We start from the raw sequence: 25,126 nt of genomic DNA on the forward strand, positions 1-25,126 counted from the left end.
TATGAAATGGGATGCAAGTCACGACCATGGCAATAATGATATTAGACCTTGGGGTCATTTTCATACAAATGACCACTGGCTGATGTTATGTTTTGTCAAGTCAAGTCATTTTGATGAAACATAATAATATAGTATGACTTACACTGCATGGTATTGCTGTATATAATATCTTCCAGGGTTGTGAACTAATTCTGCTGCCAAATCTTCTGGAGGAATTCCGGAAGCTGTGTTTGGAATTGCTCCACTCTCAATTTTACTGTGTGGAGAATGCCATAATATAATTTAACATATCGCAATTTGTTCTTTCAGGTTTGTGATAAATTACTGTTTATGCTACTGAATCTTCAGGCAAAAATCCGTACCTTGTTTCTGGACGACCTCCACTCATATATGGACCCTATTGAAAATGCATAACTTGAACTTAAATGTATCAATGCTTATTTTCCAGGTTTGTGAACAAATTATTGTTTATGCTGCCGAATCTTCAAGGGGAATTCCGTACCTTGTGTCTGGAGATCCTTCACTCCCGTATCGACTGTATCGAGAATGCCTTCTTGGAACTCAAAGCCAAGGGAATTCTCACCTCGCTCACGCACAGGTAATTGTCATCTGTTTGAACCACATTTCTTACAACTACCTTTCATTTGCTTCCAGTGCGCTTGGAAACACCTTTTCTAAGGGCACATGTGAATGAAGTATGCCTGGGAAACAATTTTTTCCATTTCACTGAAAAAAAATGGGCGTTATCATGATGAGCAATAATATGAAATCAAGTTGACATCAATAGAGTTTCTATTCACTTTGTCTCAAATTATGGTTTGTTTGGATTCTCCTGTTTTGAAAGGTCATAATTTAAATTGCATAAAAGTATACATAAAATTATTTAAAATTTGTATGTTGTGGCATGTGACTTATCTGTGTGGCGGTAAGATTGATTTTTCCAGCACAGGTAATTTGCCTGAAAACACTTGTCTTGTATGTAAAAAAGAATTGTTAATCCCCTGATAGGAGTGGGGAGGGGATTATAGGAATGCACTTCTTCCATCCATCCATCCGTCCGTTTGTTTCGTAACATTTTGTGTCCAGGCTACAACTTACTTATGCATTGATGGATAACTATATAACTTGGTACAAATGTGCAGTGATCTTGACCCATGTCAATACCTCATAGGTCAAGGTCACACGAGATATTTAAAGGTCAGAGTACAGAATTAAGTGTTTTTTTAATTGAAAAAGCAGTAAAACAATGATATGATGTCACAACGATATAAATGTATCACTTCATCGAAAATACTTTCTATTTCGTCAATGTTATAAATCAAAGACTCTTTTTACTTCTTTTTTAAGCCAAAATAACCTTGACATTGATTGTACCTACACAATCTAAACAAATCACAATATACTTACATGTATAGTCTAGTCCCTTTTTATAACCAGTTCATATATTAAAGAATATTTAGGTTAAAGATCAAACAACTCGTATGTCTCACTTTCCCACTCTTGACCAGTGGAAGTGTACAATTTTGCTCAGAGTTAAGGTACCAGTCAGGGTCAGAGAAAAACAAAATGTTCTTAAAAGCAATGGTGTGGGATATAGCAAACAAAAACAACCTAGGTATTTTCATAGCCTATGTTCCTTCTTGATTACCAACATCTGGACATAGTTGTTCATAATGGTACAGTCGATACCTTATTGGTTGACCAAGCTTTTCCCACAAAATTTATATAAAATGTGAGTAGAAAGTCAATCAGTCTGGCCTTTTTAGTTTTAACTATATATATTTTACTTAACAACAATTGTGAAGAAAGTTATACTAACTTACATGAAGTCACTCTGTAAGGCATGACATTAAGCAAGAGTAAGGTCTTGTGTTGTTGGGGAAACAGGAGAACCTGGAGAAAAATCACTTGTCCGGCTTGGTGACCACCAGCCAAACTCACATGGGCTCAGACAGGGAATCAAACCCAGGTCGCCTTGGTGAGAAGCGATTGGGCTCAACTGAACACTGTGCTAACTGGAGACCATCAAAATCTATTTGGAACATTATTCCACTTATAAATCGGAGAAAAGGCACAAGGATGGAATCCCTTGTAATATTCTTATATATTCATCCATCAACATCTTTTCAACTTGTGGGTGAAAAGTGTGATTCTTTATTGTTTCTAGGAATGAAGAGACACAGCAAGTTTCCCTGAAGATCATCAAGGCCATATTGTCTAAACTGAAGGCTGTAGACTTGCAGGGATTAATGTCGGCTATAACAGCATTCTCCGCCCACCCCAGCACTGGCTGTAGACTCACCATGTACGAGATACTCATGTGGACATATGACAACTACAGGTATGTGTATTATTGTTTACATTATTTGTATGTTAACTACAGTAAATTCATGTTGTTCCTATGAATGATTTTAATGAAAAATTTGTATATAAATGTCATCATCAGCCACTATTGACAGATATTTTTTTGGTCATTATCGATTATGTTTGGGGATGTCATTCAATGATTATAGCCCTTCTCATTCTTCCAAACAGAATCTTGCCCTTAACATCTTACAAAATTTTATCCTCCCTTTAAGAAACTTCAATTGGTTTCTTTTCGGATTGATCAAAGCTAGATATATAAGATTAACACAACAGTCCAGTCAGAAAACACACACAAAATCATGTGAAAATGCATCTGCGGTACTAAATAAGGAGAGTTTTTACATATGAAATTTTTGGATTATTAATCAATTGTTGATTTTTTACAGCCTCCAATAGTCTATAGCAAAAATAGTCTGATTCCCAACATTTTGCATATTGAAGTCAGTTTAATATATATAAACACAAAACTGGAAATTAAATATTTCAAGTCAAGTACGACCTAGTAAAATTCACTGTTTAACTGTTAAGTCTTTTTCTAACTTGTAGAGATGAGAACAGTCCAGAGGCCAACAAGATCATGCTGCAGACCAAGGAGTCCCTCTTGAAGGGCCTCGGGGATGAGGACTTACACTGCAGGTAGGGACACAGATCTCATGTTAATGTCCATATCAGTTGGGCCTCCATTTTAGAAATGAGACCAGTCCAGAGGCTCATAATATCATGCTGCAGACCAAGCAGTGCCCCTGAAGGGCCTCAAGGATGAAGACCTATAGGTCAGTGGTCATGGGGGTTTTATTTATAAGAGATACAGACCAGTAACAATACTTTATTATGAATTTGAAGACATTATAATACCTAGGGTCTTGTTGCACTGATATTATGAATTTGAAGACATTATAATACCTAGGGTCTTATTGCACTGATATTTAAGGTTTAGCGAAATTTTAGGTATTAATGCTCATTTGATCAATATTTGATATTTTTGGGGAAATGAGTAACATGCATACAAATTATGTTCATGAAAAGGTAAGATGGTGTAGAAACTCAGTTGACACAGTTGTTATAGCATTTATTTATTTCTTACATTCCCCATGGTATCCAGGTTACAGGTCCAGAACTTCTGGAGCAGCGAAGATCGTCTTCCAGTGGGTACCCTCGACCGCCTGGTTGCCATGTTGGAGGCCATGTATTCACCCGTTACCGAGCAACAGTACCTTAGTTACGCTACAAACTTACTCCTAGAGATGACGTCAAAAAGTCCTGACTACCAAAGGGAAATATTTGAGCATCCACTATCGGCTTGTAAATTCTCTGTAAGTAGACTAAGCTTGTCTGAGTTTTTTAGGAAAAGGAGTCAGGCTTTTTTGATAGACTTGGGGTTGTCATTCCTTGGGGTTGTCCTCCAAAATCTTAAACTGTGGCCATAACTCAAAAAAGATATTCATCATGTAAATATGTCAGATACTAACAGCTCTCTGTCAAGATAGGCCCATATACTAATGCCTATCTGTCCAGCAAGTTCATTCAGGGAAATTTTTCACGTTCCTGTGACAGCATATGATGTTCACTACTTTATAAAAACTTGATACAATCTTAATTGGCACAATAATAACATACCTTTCTTCTATTCAAGGATTACTCTGTGAAGTCCTCCTGGCGCCATCGACATGCTGCAATGACCCCGCTGTTTGCGACACAAGCGAGTCAGAGTCAAGCCATGGAAACAGACGATCAAAGTGTCGGAGTGCGTGCCACCCAGGATGTTGCGCAGTTCTCACAAACTCAGGACCCAGGTAAGAATTTTCGGGCGGCATGCAGTACGTTTTCTGATAAAATTTGGTCAGAATGTGTATGGACATAATATCTTAGCCAAGTTTGATAACCAGCCATATTGCTCTAGTCACTGGAGAGTTATCGCCCTTCAATGATAGAAATTTCCTGTACTTATTTTTGTCTGACAATAACTTTTAAGCTTTTGTCCCATTATCAAAAATTTTGGTCAGAAAGGGTAAGTACATAATATCTCTGAAAAGTTTGATAACCAGTCATAATGCTTGAGTCACTTATTATTGCCCCTTAATTATAGAAATTATGTGAAATTGGTCTTTTTTTATCAATATCTATAGAAGCCTCTGTTCAATCAGCACCAGTATTAGGCAGAATGTGTATAGGGATTTTATCTTGGATTCATTTGATATCTTTAGTTGCCATTGTCGAATTATCAAACTTGGTCTGAATGTGTATGGGCAAAATATATTAACCAAGTTTGATAAACCAGCCATATCGTTTTAGTCACTGTAGAGTGATCGGTTTTCAATTATAGAATTAATTTCAGGTAATTCTTCACTGACAATAACTTAAGAAGCCTTTGTCCAATCTTCACCAAATTTGGTCAGAATATGTATTTCTTAACCAGCACTATCACTTCAGTCATTTGAGAGTTATTGCCCTTTAATTCTAGAAATTACCTAAAATTGGTCTTGTCCTATCAATAACTTAAGAAGCCTTGGTAATAACTATAGAAACCTCTGTTCAATCATCACCAAATATAGTCAGAATGTGACTGGGAATAATTACACAAACAAGTTTGATAACTGGCTGTATGGCTTTATAGTCATTCGAGATTTATCGCCCTTTAATTATAGAAATTACATAAAATTGGTCTAGTCTGATCAGTAACTTCAGAAGCCTTTACCAAACTTGTTTAGAATGTGTATGGGAATTCTATCTTGAACAAGATTGTTAACCAGCCATATTGCTTGAGTCACTCAAGAGTAATCGCCCTTTATTATGGAAATTACCTAAACATGGTCATTTTCCACCAATAACTTCAGGAGCCTTTGTCCAATCAACTCAAAATTTGGTCAAAATGTGTGTGTGGGAAGAATAGCTTGGGCTGGTTTGATAACCAGCCACATCTCCTCAGTCACTCGAGTTATTACCTTTAAATTGGCAAAAACTGTTTGTTTGCTTTCTGAATTTGACTTAACGTACAACCACTCATCACCAAACTTTGTGTACTAAAATTAGGATGGACATATTGACAGTTGGTGCTCTAGTGTTTCTCATATGTCACCATATGGTTTTATTCTAAGGAGCACAGAAGGGTCCCTACAACTGGCTAACACAGAGCAGTCTGGACACCTTTGCTGAGGGAAGCAGCTTTACCTTGATGGACACACAGCAGTCCCAGAGTTCCTTGATGTTCACCGTTGGTACAGGTGACCCGAGGAAAACGGTTGCCAGGAGACCAAAAGCGGGTCCAGGATTTGGGAATCAGAAGCTTGGTGCTGCAAAAACGTCCACATCTAGTGGCAAAAAAGATGGTAATTGATGATAACATTACCTTTTGTTATGGGTTATGAGTCTTGTGTTCCAGTCATTGGAAGTTCCCAGTGAAGGATTTATATCATCATTTAAAGATAAGCAGCTTAGATTAACTTGTTGGAATTTGCTCTTGACATTTACTTTTCATTTGGAAAGTTTTCTCTATAAAGAAAATGGAAGAAGCATGATCACTTGTACAAGTTTCAAATGACAATGACAGTACAAAACATTTAAAGGAGCAGATGACAACAATCTTTGAGCATGTTATTGTAATCAGATCTATATATTATGTATTGATCCAGAGGCAAACATATATATAAATGACAATGTGTTGTCAAAGCAAGAAGATATTTCAAAAAAAGGCAAAATACATGTTAAATACATGCCGTTTCAGAGCCAGATGGCGGAAGTGACATATACAGGTTAAAGCGCCGTTTCCTCAAGGACGCTGAACAGACACGGGTCTTCTTCGCCAAGAGACAAACAAGACTCAAGGAAATGAGAGAGGTCAGATTTTAGTTGGTCTCAACAAATTTCTGTATATATGGTTTGCTACTGAAAACTGCACATAGAAATCATTTTTGAGAGTTTAAAAAGACATCTGTTCATTCAAATTTTGAAATGTGCTTTTTAAATTACAGATAGCACATCAGGAGCAACAGGCTCGCAGAGAAAGTCAGGTGACCATGTATCGGAAATACCGCAGTGGAGACCTACCAGACATACAGATCAAATTTTCCTACATCATAGCCCCACTGCAGGCTCTAGCTCATGTGAGGGCCTTGAAATTTCTAAAGGATAAATTAAGATTTTTCGCACATTTTTCAACCATTCATGAGTTTTTAAAGTTAAGGGTTTGTTAACAAACTTGCAAATATAAATAGGACTAGTTAATTGCTTTGGATTTTTTTATCAGTGGTCATGTGCTTCAAGTAATGCACCAGTCAATTGTAACCACGGCCCCCCAGGTCCAGGTGTATACTGGGGATAGCCGGGGAAATGGGCCATGTTTTTACCTTCCAGGTGGCCCCAGAGTGCCGGGTGAATGCGGTGGTTATGTCTTCGCAAAAATATAGCGGGGAATGGGCCTAACCTATGGTGCCTGATGCGGGGGTATTATGCGGGGATTTTACCTTCTGTTCGTCCCTGCACGGCGGGGATTTTACCCGGGGTTGGCTGGACCGAAAGTCAAAGTCCCTGCTATTACCTGGACCTGGGGGGCAATGGTTACAATTGACTGGTGCATAATGGCTGTGGTTCAGATGTGGTGTAGTTAAGAAGGTGTCACCTCTAATCCAAGAGGTTGTGATTTCAAGCCTTATTGGGGGTTACTTTCTCATAGCCTTCCAGAGTCCATCTAAAGCTGTTTTTACAGTCAAGATAATTATAATAAATCAGTAGAGAAAATTGCCCGTTCAGGAAACAAGGGGATACCACTCCAGTGATTCCTGATCAGTATTTTTATGTCATCGGGCAAGAAAACACCATTTTTTATAAGCCTCCAGTGCAAAGGGATATTTAGACTACAGCAACCTAAATCCATGGTTCTTTAGTTGAAAGATAGATTTTAAATCTGACCATTCATATTTTTTCCAAATCCAGCAATTTTCTGAACTGATAATGAAACAATTCTATTTCAGTATAGTATTAAACTATCTAATTTGAAATGCACATATTGTGGGAATAAGTGTTACGCTACCTCAATGAAGCATGCTTAAATGTAATGTGCTCTTGCCTTGAAACCATTTCAACAGAGAGACAGTACCATAGCTAAGCTGCTGTTCAGCGGGATATTTGAGGCTATATTTGCCAATATGGAGGACGTGAAGACGGAGAGAGAGATGGGCGAAGTTATCGGTCAGATCGGAACCAGTCTAGATAATGTGCTTACACAGTCTACCGTGTATTTCCCGCCATTTGTAGGATGTGTGCTGGTGAGGGTTTTTTTAAAATTCTCTGTGTTTTCAGTTTATTTTTTTTAAATCTAAACAAAAATAAAGACATATAAATGTATAGAGATTTGTTATAACTTGAAATGTTCAAGTTCTCTCCAGACAAATCATATTGTACTACAAACTACCCTGTAACAGTACCGAGTTTCCAAATATAGTTTCTTAGTTCTTAGTCCACAAATTCATTGACTATTTTGTGTCATTTAAATACCTTGCCTGTATTTCATATTTTAGCAGGACGTGATAAGTTTTCAAATACTTTAAAGCTATTTCTAATCTTAACATTTCATCTTCTGTATATTGTATTTACCTAGTACGTACCTATTGTGTGTTGTAACTGGAATAAAATAAAAAAATCAATAAAATACTTACTTGGTTTGTCTGCTTTGTCAGATTTTCCATCAGCAAAATTATGTGTTTCTAATAAAACCCAGGGCAGATATATCGAAACTTCTTAAGTCTGTTATAACAAGTTGAAGCTAAGCTCACTATTTTTGTTCTTCTATATATTGAGAGATACTTAACTTTTTGGAAGTTTTTTTTACTTTTTATCTGTCCAATAATTATGAAAAAAAATAAGTTTATTTATTAAAATCAGGTTTGAATAGGACAAAGGCTTAACAAAGTAAGGTTTTTAAGTCTGTTTAGCGTAAGAAGTTTTGAGAAATCAGGGCCCGGCCACCTGTGTTGTTACCTAGATGTCTTGAGTCAGTTTTGAACTTGTATAAGTATATTTATGTTGTTTTTGCAGGACATATTGTACAAGCTGCGCTCCAGTCTGAAGGTGGAGATGTCCAGTATTGGAAGCAGTGCTTTGGCAAGCCATCTAGAGCCCCTGGGTATTGCCCTTGTGGAGGAATTGTTGATAACGCAAGAGCCCGTTGAACCCCGTGCGGCTAAGAGGGGCAAGATGGAGGCACCCATATCCAAGGACGTGGAAAACTGGATTGAACTGTCCAGGTATGTCATTTACAGTACACTCAACGAGTTAGACCCACTTTCCTCGCTCACTCCAAGGGATAAAGTTGATGATCGCGGGTTTCCTCCGAAGGTAAAACTGTTGCCCTCGCTAAAATCCCCCCGAGTTCCTCCGAGTGGCTGGCTTACCGGTGAGTTTGATATGAACGATAGCGTTGAGAATTGTCCAATTTTATGATCCCGCGGCGGAACTCCAAGTCTAATCAGATAAGCAAGAAATCATTCTTGTTTAGAAGTTATTTATTTTTATGCTTAAATGCACATTGTTAAGCGTAAAAGATTATTACATGTACCAACGTTTAATTTGTATTTATGTCTGTAAACGCCAATTGAATATTGTCTTGAATAATAAACATTGAATCATTAAAGTATTGCCACTAATTTTATTGCATCATAAAGTAGCCGACTATTTACACGATTCTGAACCATGACCTCTGAGGTCAAGCGCGTGATCAATACAATCTAGAATATACTATTTATTATTGGTGGTTAAAAATAGCTATGACGTTTAATGGAATTTTCCACAGAAAATGAGGCAAGAAGGCCTTCAAAACCATGCACTGTGAACTTTGAACGCGTGCTTGACCTCCTGATTTTCCGAAAATGTGTAATCTAGAATTTCTCGGATGAAATGTGTTTATCAGTCATTAGCAAAAACACGTTTATAAGATGCATGTGCAACTAGTGAAATGTGACTGCATTCTTGTGGTAAGCTAACTTCATGCAAAAAGGGCAGAGGAAAAAAAATAATACTTGTAGCAATTTACTTAAGCCTTCGTAATTGGTTGAAAATTTTAATAAAATAAAATAACTTTAGCGTAGATTCTTATCAAGTGTCCGCAGAGTTTCGCGGAGTTAACCCCTCCGAGGAACGCTGAGTTCGTTAATCTTCGGTCGACTGATCACCCTCCGAGGGCCTTAAATTCAAACTCCAAGGAACGCAAAATCCGCGGAGGGAAACGGAAAGTGGGTCTAACTCGTTGAGTAAACTGTATCAGGACGTAGAAAACTGGATTGAACTGTCCAGGTATGGTATCAAAGGACGTAGAAATCTGGATTTAACAGTCCAGGTATGGTATCTAAGGACGTAGAAATCTGGATTGAACTGTCCAGGTATGGTATCTAAGGACGTGAAAAACTGGATTGAACTGTCCAGGTCTGATATCTAAGGACGTGAAAAACTGGATTGAACTGTCCAGGTATGGTATCTAAGGATGTAGAAAACTGGATTGAAATTGTCCATGTATGGTATCTAAGGATGTGAAAAACTGGATTGAACTGTCCAGGTATGATATCTAAGGATGTGAAAAACTGGATTGAACTGTCCAGGTATGGTATATGATAAGGACGTGAAATAACAAGGCATGGAAAGGTACAGTAAACTTTGGACATATTTGACTATGATTAAGTTTGTGAGCAAAGATATGAGAGAAATAACTGATGATTAATGTAAGATGATGCTATGTGTTGGTTTAATGCTTTTAAGCAAGAAATCACTATAATTCCCTTTGTGAATGACACTAATGAACATATTTTCATGTGGTATAACATAAAAACAATCATACTTACAGGCTGTACAAGTCTACGGGAGGGTATGACGTCCTGTTGGGTATATTCAGTGGTAAGATTGGTACCCAGCCCATTACAAGACAGGCAATGGAGGCTGAGGCCAGGGGAGACTACCACACTGCCAGGAAACTTTATGATGAGGTCAGTGGTAACCAAAGATCATAGCAACTAAGATTATGTTTAAGGGCCTTTATGTGTCAGTTTAAGACCTACTAAAATTCTGACATTTTCAAAATGTTGTTGAATAAAATATGTATAAACTACCGGTACATCTGAAATATGTGAAATACTAGCTCTTATTCTTTTATGTACAAAGCATACAAATGCCGTTGCGTTCTTCGCATTTTCAGGCAATGAACTGCACTGACTGGGATGGGGAGGGTCCCAAGGAGGCAGAGATTGACCTCTGGGAGGACTGTAGAATGCAGGTATGACCTTCAACATAAATATACACACAACATAAAGATTTGGAAGCTACATGGACATCTTAACATGTTTACATGTCTCCTGCTTTAAGTCCCTTGAAGGCACTCACTCACAAAATTTATGTTGGCATCAGTTTTTTAAACTTTTTTGAAATTGAGTTAGGTTACTCACTTTATAAACAAATACCAAACAACAACTATATGATACTCAGTTGAACGGTTTTGTAAATCCAAGCCTAATTTTATTCAATTTTCAATGGTGTTACTGACACTTTTCTGAGCATTTGCTGAAACGTTTTTAAATGATTATTAGCATTATTGAGCTCTACTTTTTACTTTAAATAATTTTGCTTTCATTTTACACAACCATTTTTGTGTTCGACCCTTCAAAATGTGTACGTTCAGTATCTTAAAGCACCGTTTATAAAGAAAGCCAAGATTGATGTCTTATTAAATTATTAAAGACTTATTAACTTCTTAAATAAATGACATTCAAAAAATGAACATTTCCAGCAGGATATAGTTTTGGGATAAATGTATTGCATTGTAATCAAGATATTTAATTTCATTTGCCAACATAGATACACTTTAAATTCTTAAAACATTGCAAGGTACCTGTAGAGCCCTTATGTTTATAAAACCCTCATTCCAGTGCCTGACGTTGCCATCACTATAAAAGGTTCTTGATCATCCAGCCCAACAAAATGACATATTAAATGACCCACTAGTGAAAACATGCAAAGAATAGTTCCTGACATCTTTCTTCCATTAAAAGAATCAGCTCATTCGGCAACAAATCGACATATATAATGACTCACCCATACGCTTGTAAACAGTAGTGTAACATTGATAATTATCATTGGTGGAATTGGTCTAGAAGTTTAGGTGTAATCCTCTCACCCAAGAGGTTGTGGGCTTGTTCCCCAGTCAACATGCATATGTGAACTGCTAAAAGTAGCCACTTATTAAGACTAATTTGCCAAATAGTTATTTTGGCAGTTACATCTTAGCCTCTCAAAATGGACACATGTACTGGTTTCTACCCAGGAAATCGACACAAGCGTTATTCTGGTGTCCCTATCAAGCTAAAAGAAATAAGTATAAAGTAAACTAATATTGTGTCTGTTTCAGTGCCTGACATCACTATCACACTGGGAAGCTCTTGAATCTAGTTCAACGGAAGCCATCGCTGGTGACAACACATCTACTGGCCTCACAACAGTCTGGGAAGACACTTACCTACAGGTATACAAATAACACTGCCCCAGTTCCTTAAAAATATGCATGTAATTACCAACATTTCAAGCCTCTGTTAGACTTTGTAGACACTTAGAACAAGCTGGTCTTAGGCTTTACTGTTGACCTTCTAGGAGTTGAGGAGCAAGCTGATGTTACTGCTGCAGAAGGTGAGAGACAAGCAGCACTGCAATTTTTGGGCCCAGAACTTAAACTGGTTTTTGGTCCCAGACTAATGACTTTATTGATGACCTTTCAGGAGCATTTCCTGCCTTACATGATGAGGAGCAAGGTGAAGTTACTGCTGCAAGGGGATGAGAGACAGCAGCCACTCTTAGACTTCATGGACGCCTCAATGAAAGTTCCTGAACATAAGCTAGTTCTCGAGGTAAATATATAAACAATGTGTTACATGTAAGCTCCTGCTAGACTTAGTAAATGTTATGTTAAAAGTTCCTGAATATTTCTTGGTCTTTGAGTTAGACAGATACATTAGTTTAAACTGTTTTACAGTAATATTACAAGATTACAGTAGTCAAGAGTGTGGTCTTGTATAAGGTGGAAATTGCAGTTACCACAATAAATAATCACATGTAAGTCCAGGTGAAGAATTGAACCAGAGACACCATGGTAAGAATCAAGTGCGCTAACCAGACAAACAGACAAATGCATTCCATAGAAAAGTATTGGACAATAATCAGATTACTGTAAAGGTTGAATGCAGTAACTGTTTTACTTTGTGTGACGCCCATGTGATTTATATAAGAGATCGTTTTGGTTTCCACCCTTGAATGTAAGCTCGCATTTTCAGAATGAGTACAGCCAGGAGCTGGCCCTGATGTACCTGTGGCAGGAGGATTATGACCGGGCCAGACATTACTGTAACACCACACTTGATGCTTTCCTGCAGGTGGGAATTCATTGGCATTTTGTGTAGTAGTAAACTTGTTTGTAAAAACTTTAAATTTCGAGAGTTTTAATTTTGTTGGAATTATGATAGTGGATGTTGAGTGGTATAATGACAAAATAAATATGTTTTTAAGTGCAAGCAATTTATTCTGAGAAATGTAAGAAATGAAGAATATAATGCTAACAAATAAGTTTATGTATAATTTTTACCAAACAATATGTTAAAGAAGCATACAAGTCAATGCATTTTAAAATCCACATACAATGTTGACTTAAATGAGATCTCCAAGATTATGGCACAGAAATATGACCGCAGCTTTATGCTGAAACTTACACATTTTATCAATGAACTTAGCATAAAAATTTGATTATTTTTTAATAATTTTTTATTTGTTGTATTGAAATATGTTTTAAAACAAATAGTTTGGCTGGAAATGTTTGACTAGGTTTACTTAATTTACAAGTTGAAATCTTAATTTGATTCCTGACCCTTTGAGTATTCATTTTCATTTTCTAATTATATGATAATTTTGCCTAATTTCTCCTTGATGAGATCGCTCCCAGGTAACATTTCTTTAAAAGCATGGTCAGGCATGAGATGTACCTTGTTTATCTCCTTGCCAAGGACTGGAGCAGCACTGACGTTCTCATGACCAACAGCCGAGAGGCCGCCCTCCATCGCCTGCAGCCCCTAATAGAGTTAAGCGAGTTTCTGGGCTTTATATCCGAGGAGGGAAACTTTAGGGGCTCGGGCCCAGCCCTTGGGCTTATCAGTAGATGGAGTAAGCGGAGCCCACACCTACTGACTGACCCTGTCACTGTGTGGGATGATGTGGTCACCAATAGGTAAGATGATTTGTACCAGAAAATTTGTTATGACTAATGGGAATTTTATCATGATTAATGCAAAGATATGGAACATATTAGCAGATGGTGGAGAGACCACACCTCTTGACCAACCCTGTAATTATTGCATCTGATTAACCATTTTTAGTCCAATCGCACCATTGACCACATCAGCAGTTATATTCAGATTTTGGACGATTCCCTGGCTTCTGTGGAAGATGATGACCCATACATGGGGGGTGATTCCCTGGCTTCTGTGGAAGATGATGACCCATACATGGGGGGTGATTCCCTGGCTTCTGTGGAAGATGATGACCCATACATGGGGGTGATTCCCTGGCTTCTGTGGAAGATGATGACCCATACATGGGGGGTGATTCCCTGGCTTCTGTGGAAGATGATGACCCATACATGGGGGGTGATTCCCTGGCTTCTGTGGAAGATGATGACCCATACATGGGGGTTGATTCCCTGGCTTCTGTGGAAGATGATGACCCATACATGGGGGTTGATTCCCTGGCTTCTGTGGAAGATGATGACCCATACATGGGGGATGATTCCCTGGCTTCTGTGGAAGATGATGACCCATACATGGGGGATGATTCCCTGGCTTCTGTGGAAGATGATGACCCATACATGGGGGTGATTCCCTGGCTTCTGTGGAAGATGATGACCCATACATGGGGGGTGATTCCCTGGCTTCTGTGGAAGATGATGACCCATACATGGGGGGTGATTCCCTGGCTTCTGTGGAAGATGATGACCCATACATGGGGGGTGATTCCCTGGCTTCTGTGGAAGATGACGACCCATACATGGGGGATGATTCCCTGGCTTCTGTGAAAGATGATGACCCATACATGGGGGTGATTCCCTGGCTTCTGTGAAAGATGACGACCCATACATGGGGGGTGATTCCCTGGCTTCTGTGGAAGATGACGACCCATACATGGGGGGTGATTCCCTGGCTTCTGTGGAAGATGACGACCCATACATGGGGGGGTGATTCCCTGGCTTCTGTGGAAGATGACGACCCATACATGGGGGGTGATTCCCTGGCTTCTGTGGAAGATGACGACCCATACATGGGGGGTGATTCCCTGGCTTCTGAGGAAGATGACGACCCATACATGGGGGGTGATTCCCTGGCTTCTGTGGAAGATGACGACCCATACATGGGGGGTGATTCCCTGGCTTCTGTGGAAGATGACGACCCATACATGGGGGGTGATTTCCTGGCTTCTGTGGAAGATGACGACCCATACATGGGGGATGATTCCCTGGCTTCTGTGGAAGATGATGACCCATACATTGGGGGTGTTTCAATAAAGGATTTTAGTTGTAACTTCAATTATCTTACATCTGTCATTACAAAATTATGCATTATTTGAGTTATTTTGCAAGAAGTTTATAGCATTAGTTCCGTTTAGTAATTCCAAAGCATTGATATAGTGCATAAGTCAGGTGTCTTTTATGATATGTTTATCAAATTCCATAGATACTGTTGTTAATAATGTAATACAAATATACTATTTCATAGTTTAGTTTATTTTTTATCTATGATATGTATATCAAACTCTATAGGTACAGTTGCTATTTATTTGATACAATTATACTTGTTTATAGTTTACTTGTTCGCTATTTCTATTTGTACATGTAAGACATTATAGTTGATGAATTTGATCATGGGTCATGTTGGCCTATTTCAAATATATATTGTGTGTTTTATTTCCTTGAATAAACTTTCTTCTTCTATAAACATCATGAATGGCAAAATATTTATAGTTTTTATTTCCTCAACTTTGTGTTTATTTTAAATACTATTTTAAGTTCAATTCACATAAATATGTGTAAAATAACGAAAATATGACACTAAGATCTTTAAAGAAACGGCCCTCTGGACACAAAACAAATGTCCATCATAATTCACCAAATATTTAACCCAAAATAATTCAGTTGTATATACATGGACCATTTCAGCAGTCATCTACAGAAACTTGATGATTCCCAGGCCTTAGTTAAAGGGGACAAGCCATACTTTGACACCAAACTCCACCTTAATGTTCATCGTTAGTCAACCAATATTTAACCATAATTATTCTAGGTTGGTATACATGGACCACATCAGCAGTCACCTACAGAAACTGGATGATTCCCAGGCCTCAGTTGAAAGTGATGACCCATACTTGGATACCAAACTTCGCCTGAAACTGCTTATGGCACGCAGCTGCGGTGATCAAAACAACTTTGCACAGACGCTCAGAATACTCAAGGAAACTTACAAGGTGTGTAATAGATAAGTGGTTGAATATCAACTGTTTTATTTAACAATGAATATGAAACATCTCAGCACATAATTACACAAGAATGCTTTAATATATAGTTTGGGAAATTAGAATTACCAAAGAAAACACACTTGTCTGGCTTGCTGACCACCAACAAAACTCACATACGCCCCAGCCCAAAATGGAACATGTAGGTTAGAAGGAGGTCCTGTAACAAATAACCATACCAATAAGTTATATTTAACAATGTTAATTGAACAAAATGTTAATTGAAGCTGTATTGATTTTGTTTAGAATTGTGTTTTTCGCTTGTCACAGAAAAATAAAATTTGTAATGCATGTAGGTAAATATCCTTAGGGCTGTTCCAGGAAAAAAGGCCTGGGGGGGCAAGAACGACAGTCCAAAAATGGGGCACCACCAACACAATTTTAACTGCTTTTACACCCCCCACCAACAGAATTAAAATAGGTAATAGACCCACCAGCACCACATTTAGATTAAACTCAACACCACCCTACAACACAATTGAAATTAGTATTTGTTCATGTCATTCAGTAAAACTCTCAAGTCTTCTTTTTTATTTTACGCCTCAGTTTTGCTCTCAACCCCACTTCAGGTATTAATTCCTTCAACAAAATGTGATCTTCCATCACAGAAAGCAATGCTTCGCCATCAATCAGATTTTCTGAAATGAGATAAATACATGAATTGATTAATGTTCTCTAGAAAATGGTTGGGCAATTGTGCCTTAATGTTGGATATGAGACTTCACAATATAACATTATTGTACATGTACTTGCCTATTTGGACAGACAACTTGGGATTTGTACTCGCTCGAATCAATTTTGACTTGCATGAATAATGCAATATAATTTGTAAAATACCGGAAGATGCATCTTGTGCAAAAATTTTGATCAGGTAAAATGTTTTAAAAGGATTTTTCTCATATTTTTCACTTGCCCTTTTGACAGACAAGAGAAACTTAAATTGACTATTACACCAGAAGTTTTACTTGTCTCGGGCTTCATGCAAGTGGGTAATTCCTTCAACAAAATGCTGTATGTACTAAGTGGTGGTTTATGTACAATGAAACTCTCTGGATTTTTGTATTTTTTATTAAAGGGCAAAATACCAATTTGTATTACTAGACTTCCGTATCAAGCATGAACCTTAGAACGCTGATATTCATTTTCATTATATTGGTTTCATCTCTGTCATACCTTAACACTAAGCTCTTATGCAGCAGGTTAATAATTATGCAATTCAACACAGTATAAATTTTCATTCTTGTCTTGGATATGCAACTTCTGTCAGATTTATTACTACTCATTACTAGCCGGAGCCAGATTTCAACTTAAACTTGAGCAGCAGCGTCTGCAAATTTTAAAGATTGTGATTGAATTCTATTGTGTGACAGTTGTTAGAAATCTTGACTAGGCAGCCAAGTCTATCCCTCTTCACAGAGACAACCTGGCATAAGGCAAAGTCCAGGCCTATGAAAGGTCATTAAACTTAAAATGAGATCAGAATTTTTCTTTGTGCCTCTTTCTAAAAGTAAATATTTGGTAAAGCACTTCTTTATCTATTTTGCAATAAGCATGGTAAGATTAGCATAAACATTGTGCTAATGCAGTTACATGTATATTCCAAAAGATAAAATCAACACGCCCAAGCCCAATTTAATTTTTGACTCTCTGGCTTAGAGTAGCTTTGTCTGGCAGTATAGAAAAAATAATACATGGTACCATATAGAAAATGAATCAAATGTTAATGCAGCGCTCATGCATACACGAAAAACTTCATATCAAGGTAGCACAAAATGGTATTTTTGGTCTAGTAAAACATATTTTTGGTCCGGTCAAATGCATTCAGGCAACTTTAACAGAAACTTCTAAAAAAACAGACACATCTCTCTCAAACAATTCCAGATTCATTAAAAATGCTTTCTAAGTTTAAAGAGTGTGGCTGTAGACAAACTTGTTAACAGAAAATGCAGTCATGACAGTGCAGTATAGTATAAATTATATACAGTAACTTAAGTCAGTAAGTGATTGATGTGCAAAGAGGGATCTAAGAAGTTAATTACGAGTGTGATGGTATGATTTACATGTGAGAACTCTGAATTGATTGCCAAGTTCATGCACCTAGGTCCAAGTTGAAAAAAATCTATACCAATACATTTGAGTTAATACATCTTTGAACAGAAAAAAGAACTAAAGATACTGAATGACAGAAAAAAAGCAGGTTAAAAAGCATTCCATCACCACTGAAAGACAGAAAAAAAACAGGTTTAAAAGCATTCCATCACCATTTCTAATCTAGGGTACAACACAGTTATTACCTGTCAGACTAATTTTCTTCTACATGTAAGTGTCAGAGCTGTAAAGAAGTAAACGGTAAATATTTCAGCACTATATAGCAGCCGCCTTTTAAGTTATCAGAATAACCAACAAGTAGTAAATGTTGGATGGTTTTTGACACAAGTGACCTTTACCTTAGTTATGGGAGGTTTGGGATCTCGGTTATCAGAACTTAACTAATGCTGTCCTCTTAAATTAATATACAGTTTGTGAATTGGTTCCGACACTGAATCTATTCCGGTACACTTAATCACATTATTTATTGTACAAACGAAAATTGTTTAACTTGAAGATTTTTGGGTTATGATTTATTGAAAATAAAGTATTTATGTTGTTATGCATCATTTTTCACTTGTTTGTTTATATTTGTGATTAAGTGTCCCGGAATAGATTCAGTGCCGGAACCGATTCACTAACTGTAATTTATCACAAAAGCTCGATAAATATACAAAGTAACGCGTCTTACCCATGTTAAAATGAAACTGATATGAAAAAATCATGTTTTTGAAGCGTAATTAGTGACTTTGTTTTTGCTGTCCCGTTTGTTTACATTTTCCCCGCCTATACGTATGCGGCCATCTTCCCTTTTGATGACGTAATGATTGTCTAAAAATAGCCATAATCATAACTTGGTCAACATTTGTACAGAAAATGCGGTGATATATATATTTGCCATTTACTTTTGCGGCAACGTGACATGATTGTATCTGTATACCTTCAAAGGTCGTGGTTAGCGAGCTTAGGTTACGCTCCATCAAAAACTGGCGCACGTCTGAAACACTCATAGCCTCCATGGTGTTACCGTAAGAATAGCCGCGTCGTGAGAATAGCATTCGGACTCGTTTATTTCGTACCAAAATGCCGTTTTCGATCGCGCAAAGTACGCATAAAATGTCATTTTAAAACAAATTTATACCTCATTTTTGGGCTCTTACGAAGAAAAGACCCACCAACAACACAATTAAAATACGAATTTGCCCCCCAAACAACGGAATTGGAATTTGAAATTTACCCACCTACAAGACAATTTCAACACTAGTTGCACCCCCCACCCACTGAATTTTAATTCGGTTTCGTTCCGACCCCCCCAGGCCTTTTTTCCTGGAACAGCCCTTAAGCATTTGTAGAGAATTTCCCAAGACACAGGCAAGGCTGTCAGTGAAGATGTCAGTGTGGTTTGGCATTAAGGCCTGTAGGACCTGCAGCTATCCTAGAAATAGATTAAACATTTGTATCCTTATTTAAAAGGAGTGTAAGGGCAGTGCAGATGGAAGTGTGCTGTGCCAGTGGGGTGTGGTTTATGCCTCAACCCACTACAAGAAAATCAGGGCCCTGCTGGAGCCATGGAAAGAGGAAACCCTCACTAGCCTCTTCACAGCATTTGACCAGCTAGGTATGGTTTTGTACAGAGTTTGATCAGTAAAGAAAAACAATCTATTCTAGATACGACTGCTTCAATATGTATTTGTCACAGCCTCCGGTTACTTATGGGCCAGTCTCGGCATTAAGCACTGGACCCTTAATTTGCAAATCAGGTGCTCTACCAACTGAGCCCAAAGGCCTGGATAAATCATACTTTCTCCGACATATGTGAGTCAGATCCTTAAGATAAACATTATAATATTTGTGATAAATTCTCTAGTTTCTTTTGATCAACCATAGGGTAAGGTACATGCACTTGACTTCACTTCTTTTGGAAAATTATCATTGAGCAAGTGAGGAATGACCAACATTGACAGTGCTATAGTGCTAAAATACCATTTTGGTATTAGATTGACAGTTTTATAGTGTATACATGTTGTTGAGGTTCTAAAACTTACAACTAATGTGACGCATGTACGTATCTGCGCCTGACATTGAATGATTTGAAAGATTCAACTGCATAATTTTATTTCAGACAAGATGTCTGAAAATGAGGCCCTTCTAGCCAATCCTAGACTTGGTCGACAGCACAGAGTGTTAACTGGAGAGGGGAGGGGCCTCATGGCCCTGGGTATTCAGGACTTTGACCTGAAGGGCCTCCGGGGGACACGGGCAGAACAAAAGCTCATGCAACATTCTGGCCTTGAGAAAATGACAAAAGTAGAGGTAAAGTGTTGTTAAAAAATAGAGGTAAAATGTTGTTAAAAAATATATATAGATGTAAAATGTTGCTAAAATTGTTAAAGAATATTTTAATGTTTTTATTGCTAAAACGAAACTTTGAGAAAAAGAAAATAAGTGACTTATAAAGATGTAACTGGAACTGTTGTGAAAGTAGCAAATTATACACGAGGTTCTCCCTTTCCATAGAAAATATTGCATTCATGCATTCTCTTCTCTTGGTCAATGTAATGTGCATGGAATCACAAGATGACAAAAAATAGTGTTCTTCTAAATGGTGTGTTGCCATGAGACAGTAAAATCTTTCCTCTCTTGCATGGTTACCAAGGTGACAGAGAAACTGATAAGCCATGGCTACAGTATGATGAAGTCTAGCCTGGCTGTGGAGGGAGGTGTGGCAGACACACAGATAGATGGAATGTCTGCAGATCAGGCGTACCTTGCTACAGCTAAATACTGTGACAACTTCCTCAGACAGAAGGAAGAGGGTAGATATCCCATTAGCTCATCTGTTTTCGGGGAAAATAATTATTATCAATGCCTTGTTACAATAAGGATATAGAAATGGCGTGTGTGCTTGTGTGCATCCGGGCAATTTTGTCTAGATCATAGATTGAAAAGTTTTTGAAGTTTAAACTTCATATACAGATCTCATTTAGGAGAAGTGCAATGCATAGGAACCATAACTCTGGCTGCAGAATTGTTTGTTATTGTCTTGCGTGTAATTGAATTCAGTATAATTTGAGTTATTGCCCTTTGTTAATGTTCATTTAATACTTTGTCAAAAGGCAAAGTTGATGCTGTTCTTAATTCGGCGGGGAATATGGCAGTCTGTGACTGCTCTTATTGTCATTGTTGTACAAAATGTGAATATCCGCCATTTAGAAAATTGATAACATTTATGATTTCAAATCATGTTGAATCTTTTTTCAGGTGACCTAGACATAGGTGATCGTTGTGTGTCAGCGTTCCCAGAATCAGTTGTAGTGTGCCTCCTACAAGCTTTGAAGCTTGGCTCCCTGGAGGCCAGGCAGAGGTTCCCCAGACTACTTCAGATAATAGAGCTACACCCTGAGTCTACAAGCACATTTGTCAGCAAGGTAAGTATGATATGAGTTATATTAGAGACAGTTGTAGTGCGCCTCTGGCAGGGCCTTAAATTTAGGCTCCCTTGGTTCCAAAGACAACTCCAGATAAACAGCTCCACTAGACACTAAAAGCACAATTCTCTGAAAGATAACTCTGATATAAGTTATTTTGGAGAGCATTGTAGTGTGCCTCTTGCAAGGCCTCAAATTTGGGCTCCCCAAGGTTTCCAAGGTTGTTCTAGATTAAACAGAACAGAGACTAGAAGTATTTTTGTGTCGTATACAAAGCGTGGCAGACATATAGATATTAATTTGTCCTCTTCTTTGGTCACACTTTTGTTTCCAATCAATAACTTGAGAACAACTTGTAGAGTCTTCAAACTTGGTATGCACATTGGCCATGGTCAGTAGATGGCCCCTATTGTTTGGCAGGTTTAGGGGTATGGTGACTGTTGTAAGAAATATGTTTGAGTTCTCCGACAGGTTGAATAATTCTAGTTTGGTAGGATTTAATGCAGGCTCAGTTGCAGAAACAGGTATTTAGGCAGTAATACATGGGACCTTGCTTGCATTTGTAAGCTAATGACTTGCATGTACATTCTAGTTTAGCAGTTTTTAACATCAATATTGCTTAAGTCACTTGGATTCGAAGTTTGATGATTTATATTTATTATATACATATAGGTCTTGCTGTTTGATTTTTTACGTAAAAGGACTGCTTGGTTCTTGGTTTGTTATTGTACATGTTTACATACACATATTTTTCCAATGATCACCTTTCTTCCCTGTAACAGAGTGCAGAAGTGCCCAGCTGGATGTTTATGTTGTGGATCAGTCAAATGTTGGCTATTCTAGACAAACCAGAGGCCATAGCTGTACATCATATACTGCTGGACATCACACAAAACTACCCTCAGGTTAAGCTATGGTTGCTTCAATTTTCTGCTTGGATTATTTCAGTTTTAAGTAGGAATGGCAACAAGTAGTAAAATCGGTACTCGACTACTCTGATAATCTTCCGACCAAGTACTCGAAACTTGAATTGGTGTTCAGAATTGACAAAAAGAAAAAGAAAAAGTTGTTTCATTCAATTAATTATTGGTTTGTCCTTTTTATATTATTTTATATGAACTCACCACACTACAAATATAATGGATGCAAAATAATGAATTATACGCATGTAAAAAATGTATCATGTCATGAAATCAGCATATGAGCAGCTCTCCTTGGTAATAAACTGAGCAAAAATCATTGCATTCCTATTTTTAAGTATACATGGAATTCAGAAATTGACACAAGGTTTGCAAGCCTGGCGTTGTCCGGCTTAACCCTTTAACCAGGGCTTAACATTTGAAAAAAACAAACTTATGAACCTAAATGCTTTATAATACCTCCATTTAAAGAAAATTTCCATTTTCATATTCCAGGCTGTTGTCTACCCATTAAAGCTGAGTCAGGAAGGCTTCAAGTTTGGGACATCCAAAAAAGACATTGTGCATAAAGATGCTGTTGACAGGTTGGCTTGTCTTTTTTTGCAGTTTTTTTTTAATATAAGAATTTTATATTTCTTCAAGTTATTAAGCCAGTTTTTACATTCTTGTGAATTAAACCTTAAAATCAATCAATAACAAAGATGTTAAGAACAAAAAATTAGACATTCATCTCCTTGTATGTTATCTTTGTGTTCATAATGTTCTTGTTATAATGAAAACTTGTCTTCTACATGCATATTTACATATGCAAGAATGTTGAAATACTGCATATGCCACTGTCAAGTCATGTTAGGATAAGTTTCATTGGAATGCCTTCACTTAAAATTCTATGAGCAATCACTTGATTCTCTCCTAAGACTTGCTGGACTGTTGGGCCCAGATCAGCTCCCTCTGGCTGACCGTCTCATCTTAGCCCTGGAGTGCTTCGGCCAGCCCGACCAGGAAATCAAGGTAGTCAATATACATGTAGCTTTTAAAGTGTAGTTTAGGCAACCAACCCATTAAAACAATACCATAATGTCAAACAAAAATAGTAAAATTAAGTCTCTGCAAAATTAGAACTCAGATCTGCTTTACAATTATGGATATAAATTTTACAGAAGATGTGACAATGTTCCCACTCATGTACTTCAGACAAAATTCTGTAGTGAGTTCCTGTGGCTATACGACACTAAATATCAACTTTTTTCCCCCATCTCATTTTTCAGGATTCATTTGATGAGATGGCGAAGCTGTTGAAAAAAGGAAAGAAAACTCAAGCCAAGGTTGTGTACAACAAGCTTTTTAACCGCATCATCAACTACAAGGTTCGCGAGAAAAATGAGGCAGCACAGGTATGGCGCTTTGACAAGTTTTTTCCTTAAAATATTAAGAGTGATATTATACATTATTGTAGTATTGGCAACCCCTGAACCAGATTGCGTTTACGCTGCATTATTACCTTGGGGAAATTGGCTAAAACAAACTTGTTTTTATAATTATTAATAAAGGTAAAGGAGAGAACTCTTTCTCCAATAAAATTGCATGTTACAAGATAAGACTTTCCAAATTTGAAGCCATGACAACATATAGGTGTTTTGTTACCTAATATGGAAAAGAACACACAGCATAATTTCATTGGTTTAGATTCAAAAGAGGTCTCTGTACAGCACCAATAAAACTGCCTCATAAATTATTCATGATTACAAGAATTTCCTACCAAAATCTTGCATGGTACTTATTATGGGTTCCCCCATAAATGGGTAAACTCGCTTCAAGGATTTTGAAATTACTTGCCAAATGTTAACCATATTAAGAGGAGGTGCAGAGCACATGTTGTAACCAGTTGGGTTCAAGGTCAAGGTCACACATAGAGATCAAAGGTCATATGAATTTAAGATGACTATTATTTGTGTCTGCTCCATATCCCTTGAACCCCTTGAAGGATTATGAAATGGCTCACCACAAATGTTCACCATATTGAGACCCTGTGCAGAGCACATGTAACAGCCAGCTTGGTTCAAAAACATGGTCACATGACTACAATTTGTGCCTTCTCCATATCTCTTGATCCCATTTAAGGATTTTGAAATAACTCGCCACAAATGTTTACCATATTGATACGATATGCAAAGTGCATGTAACAACCAGCTCGGCTCAAGGTCACACTTTGAGGTCAAAGGTCATATGTCACACTATTAGGTCAAAGGTCATATGACTATAATATGACATTTTTTCGGGTCTGCTTCTCATGTCTTGAAAAACAAGTATGGAAATATTGTACCATGGAAAAATATTTGCATACCTTTATGTTATTTTATAGGGGGAAATTCCTGTTATATGAATTCAATTGCTCCCATAATGTAAGACTACCTCAAATCCACTTTTCTGATAATCTCTAACTACAGGGCAGCATGAAGAGAGAAGTTGGGTCGTCAGGAGAAGGCACAGGCCTGGATGAGACCACGGCTGATGAGAGCTTGATTACGTCCCTACCTGGTCTTGACATTGGCAGCTACGCAAGGAAGTTTGCGGATGTGAGTAGGGGCTGTTAAAGCTAGTTACATTATATACTTGTCTTATAATGAAACAACAGAACAAAGTGTTTGCAGGCTTGAGTAGGGGCTTGTACAGCTATTTATTTGTTGTGGTTGTCCTATTAAGAAATAGGAATGTTTTCATTCTCTCTCTCTATGTACATGTATGTTT

General features: G+C 37.6%; 1 protein-coding gene and 1 long non-coding RNA gene across 3 annotated transcripts in view; one reads left to right on the plus strand and one right to left on the minus strand.

Moving 5' to 3' along the window:
- Positions 1–25,126, plus strand: part of LOC128203635 (DNA-dependent protein kinase catalytic subunit-like) — a 106,869-nt gene that overhangs the window by 71,974 nt on the left and 9,769 nt on the right. For both annotated transcript variants that reach the window (XM_052905138.1, XM_052905147.1), the window contains exons 57-82: positions 449–598; positions 2,168–2,341; positions 2,914–3,003; positions 3,470–3,680; positions 4,001–4,160; positions 5,463–5,693; positions 6,089–6,201; positions 6,336–6,467; positions 7,449–7,628; positions 8,398–8,606; positions 10,196–10,334; positions 10,544–10,621; positions 11,750–11,863; positions 12,114–12,242; positions 12,666–12,764; positions 13,389–13,609; positions 15,714–15,894; positions 19,504–19,648; positions 20,153–20,343; positions 20,687–20,846; positions 21,292–21,458; positions 22,241–22,363; positions 22,874–22,962; positions 23,296–23,389; positions 23,647–23,772; positions 24,826–24,954. In XM_052905138.1, the coding sequence (XP_052761098.1) occupies positions 449–598; positions 2,168–2,341; positions 2,914–3,003; positions 3,470–3,680; positions 4,001–4,160; positions 5,463–5,693; positions 6,089–6,201; positions 6,336–6,467; positions 7,449–7,628; positions 8,398–8,606; positions 10,196–10,334; positions 10,544–10,621; positions 11,750–11,863; positions 12,114–12,242; positions 12,666–12,764; positions 13,389–13,609; positions 15,714–15,894; positions 19,504–19,648; positions 20,153–20,343; positions 20,687–20,846; positions 21,292–21,458; positions 22,241–22,363; positions 22,874–22,962; positions 23,296–23,389; positions 23,647–23,772; positions 24,826–24,954 (3,835 nt within the window). The remainder of the gene's footprint in view (positions 1–448; positions 599–2,167; positions 2,342–2,913; positions 3,004–3,469; positions 3,681–4,000; positions 4,161–5,462; positions 5,694–6,088; positions 6,202–6,335; positions 6,468–7,448; positions 7,629–8,397; positions 8,607–10,195; positions 10,335–10,543; positions 10,622–11,749; positions 11,864–12,113; positions 12,243–12,665; positions 12,765–13,388; positions 13,610–15,713; positions 15,895–19,503; positions 19,649–20,152; positions 20,344–20,686; positions 20,847–21,291; positions 21,459–22,240; positions 22,364–22,873; positions 22,963–23,295; positions 23,390–23,646; positions 23,773–24,825; positions 24,955–25,126) is intronic.
- LOC128203648 (uncharacterized) lies at positions 16,254–19,291 on the minus strand. Its single transcript, XR_008256000.1, has 3 exons — positions 18,971–19,291; positions 18,237–18,274; positions 16,254–16,580 (listed from the first exon to the last, which is right to left on the minus strand). It is a non-coding gene; the product is annotated as an uncharacterized LOC128203648 (long non-coding RNA).

The sequence above is a fragment of the Mya arenaria genome, chromosome 2 (assembly GCF_026914265.1).
Source record: "Mya arenaria isolate MELC-2E11 chromosome 2, ASM2691426v1".
Classification (NCBI taxonomy): Eukaryota; Metazoa; Mollusca; class Bivalvia; order Myida; family Myidae; genus Mya; species Mya arenaria.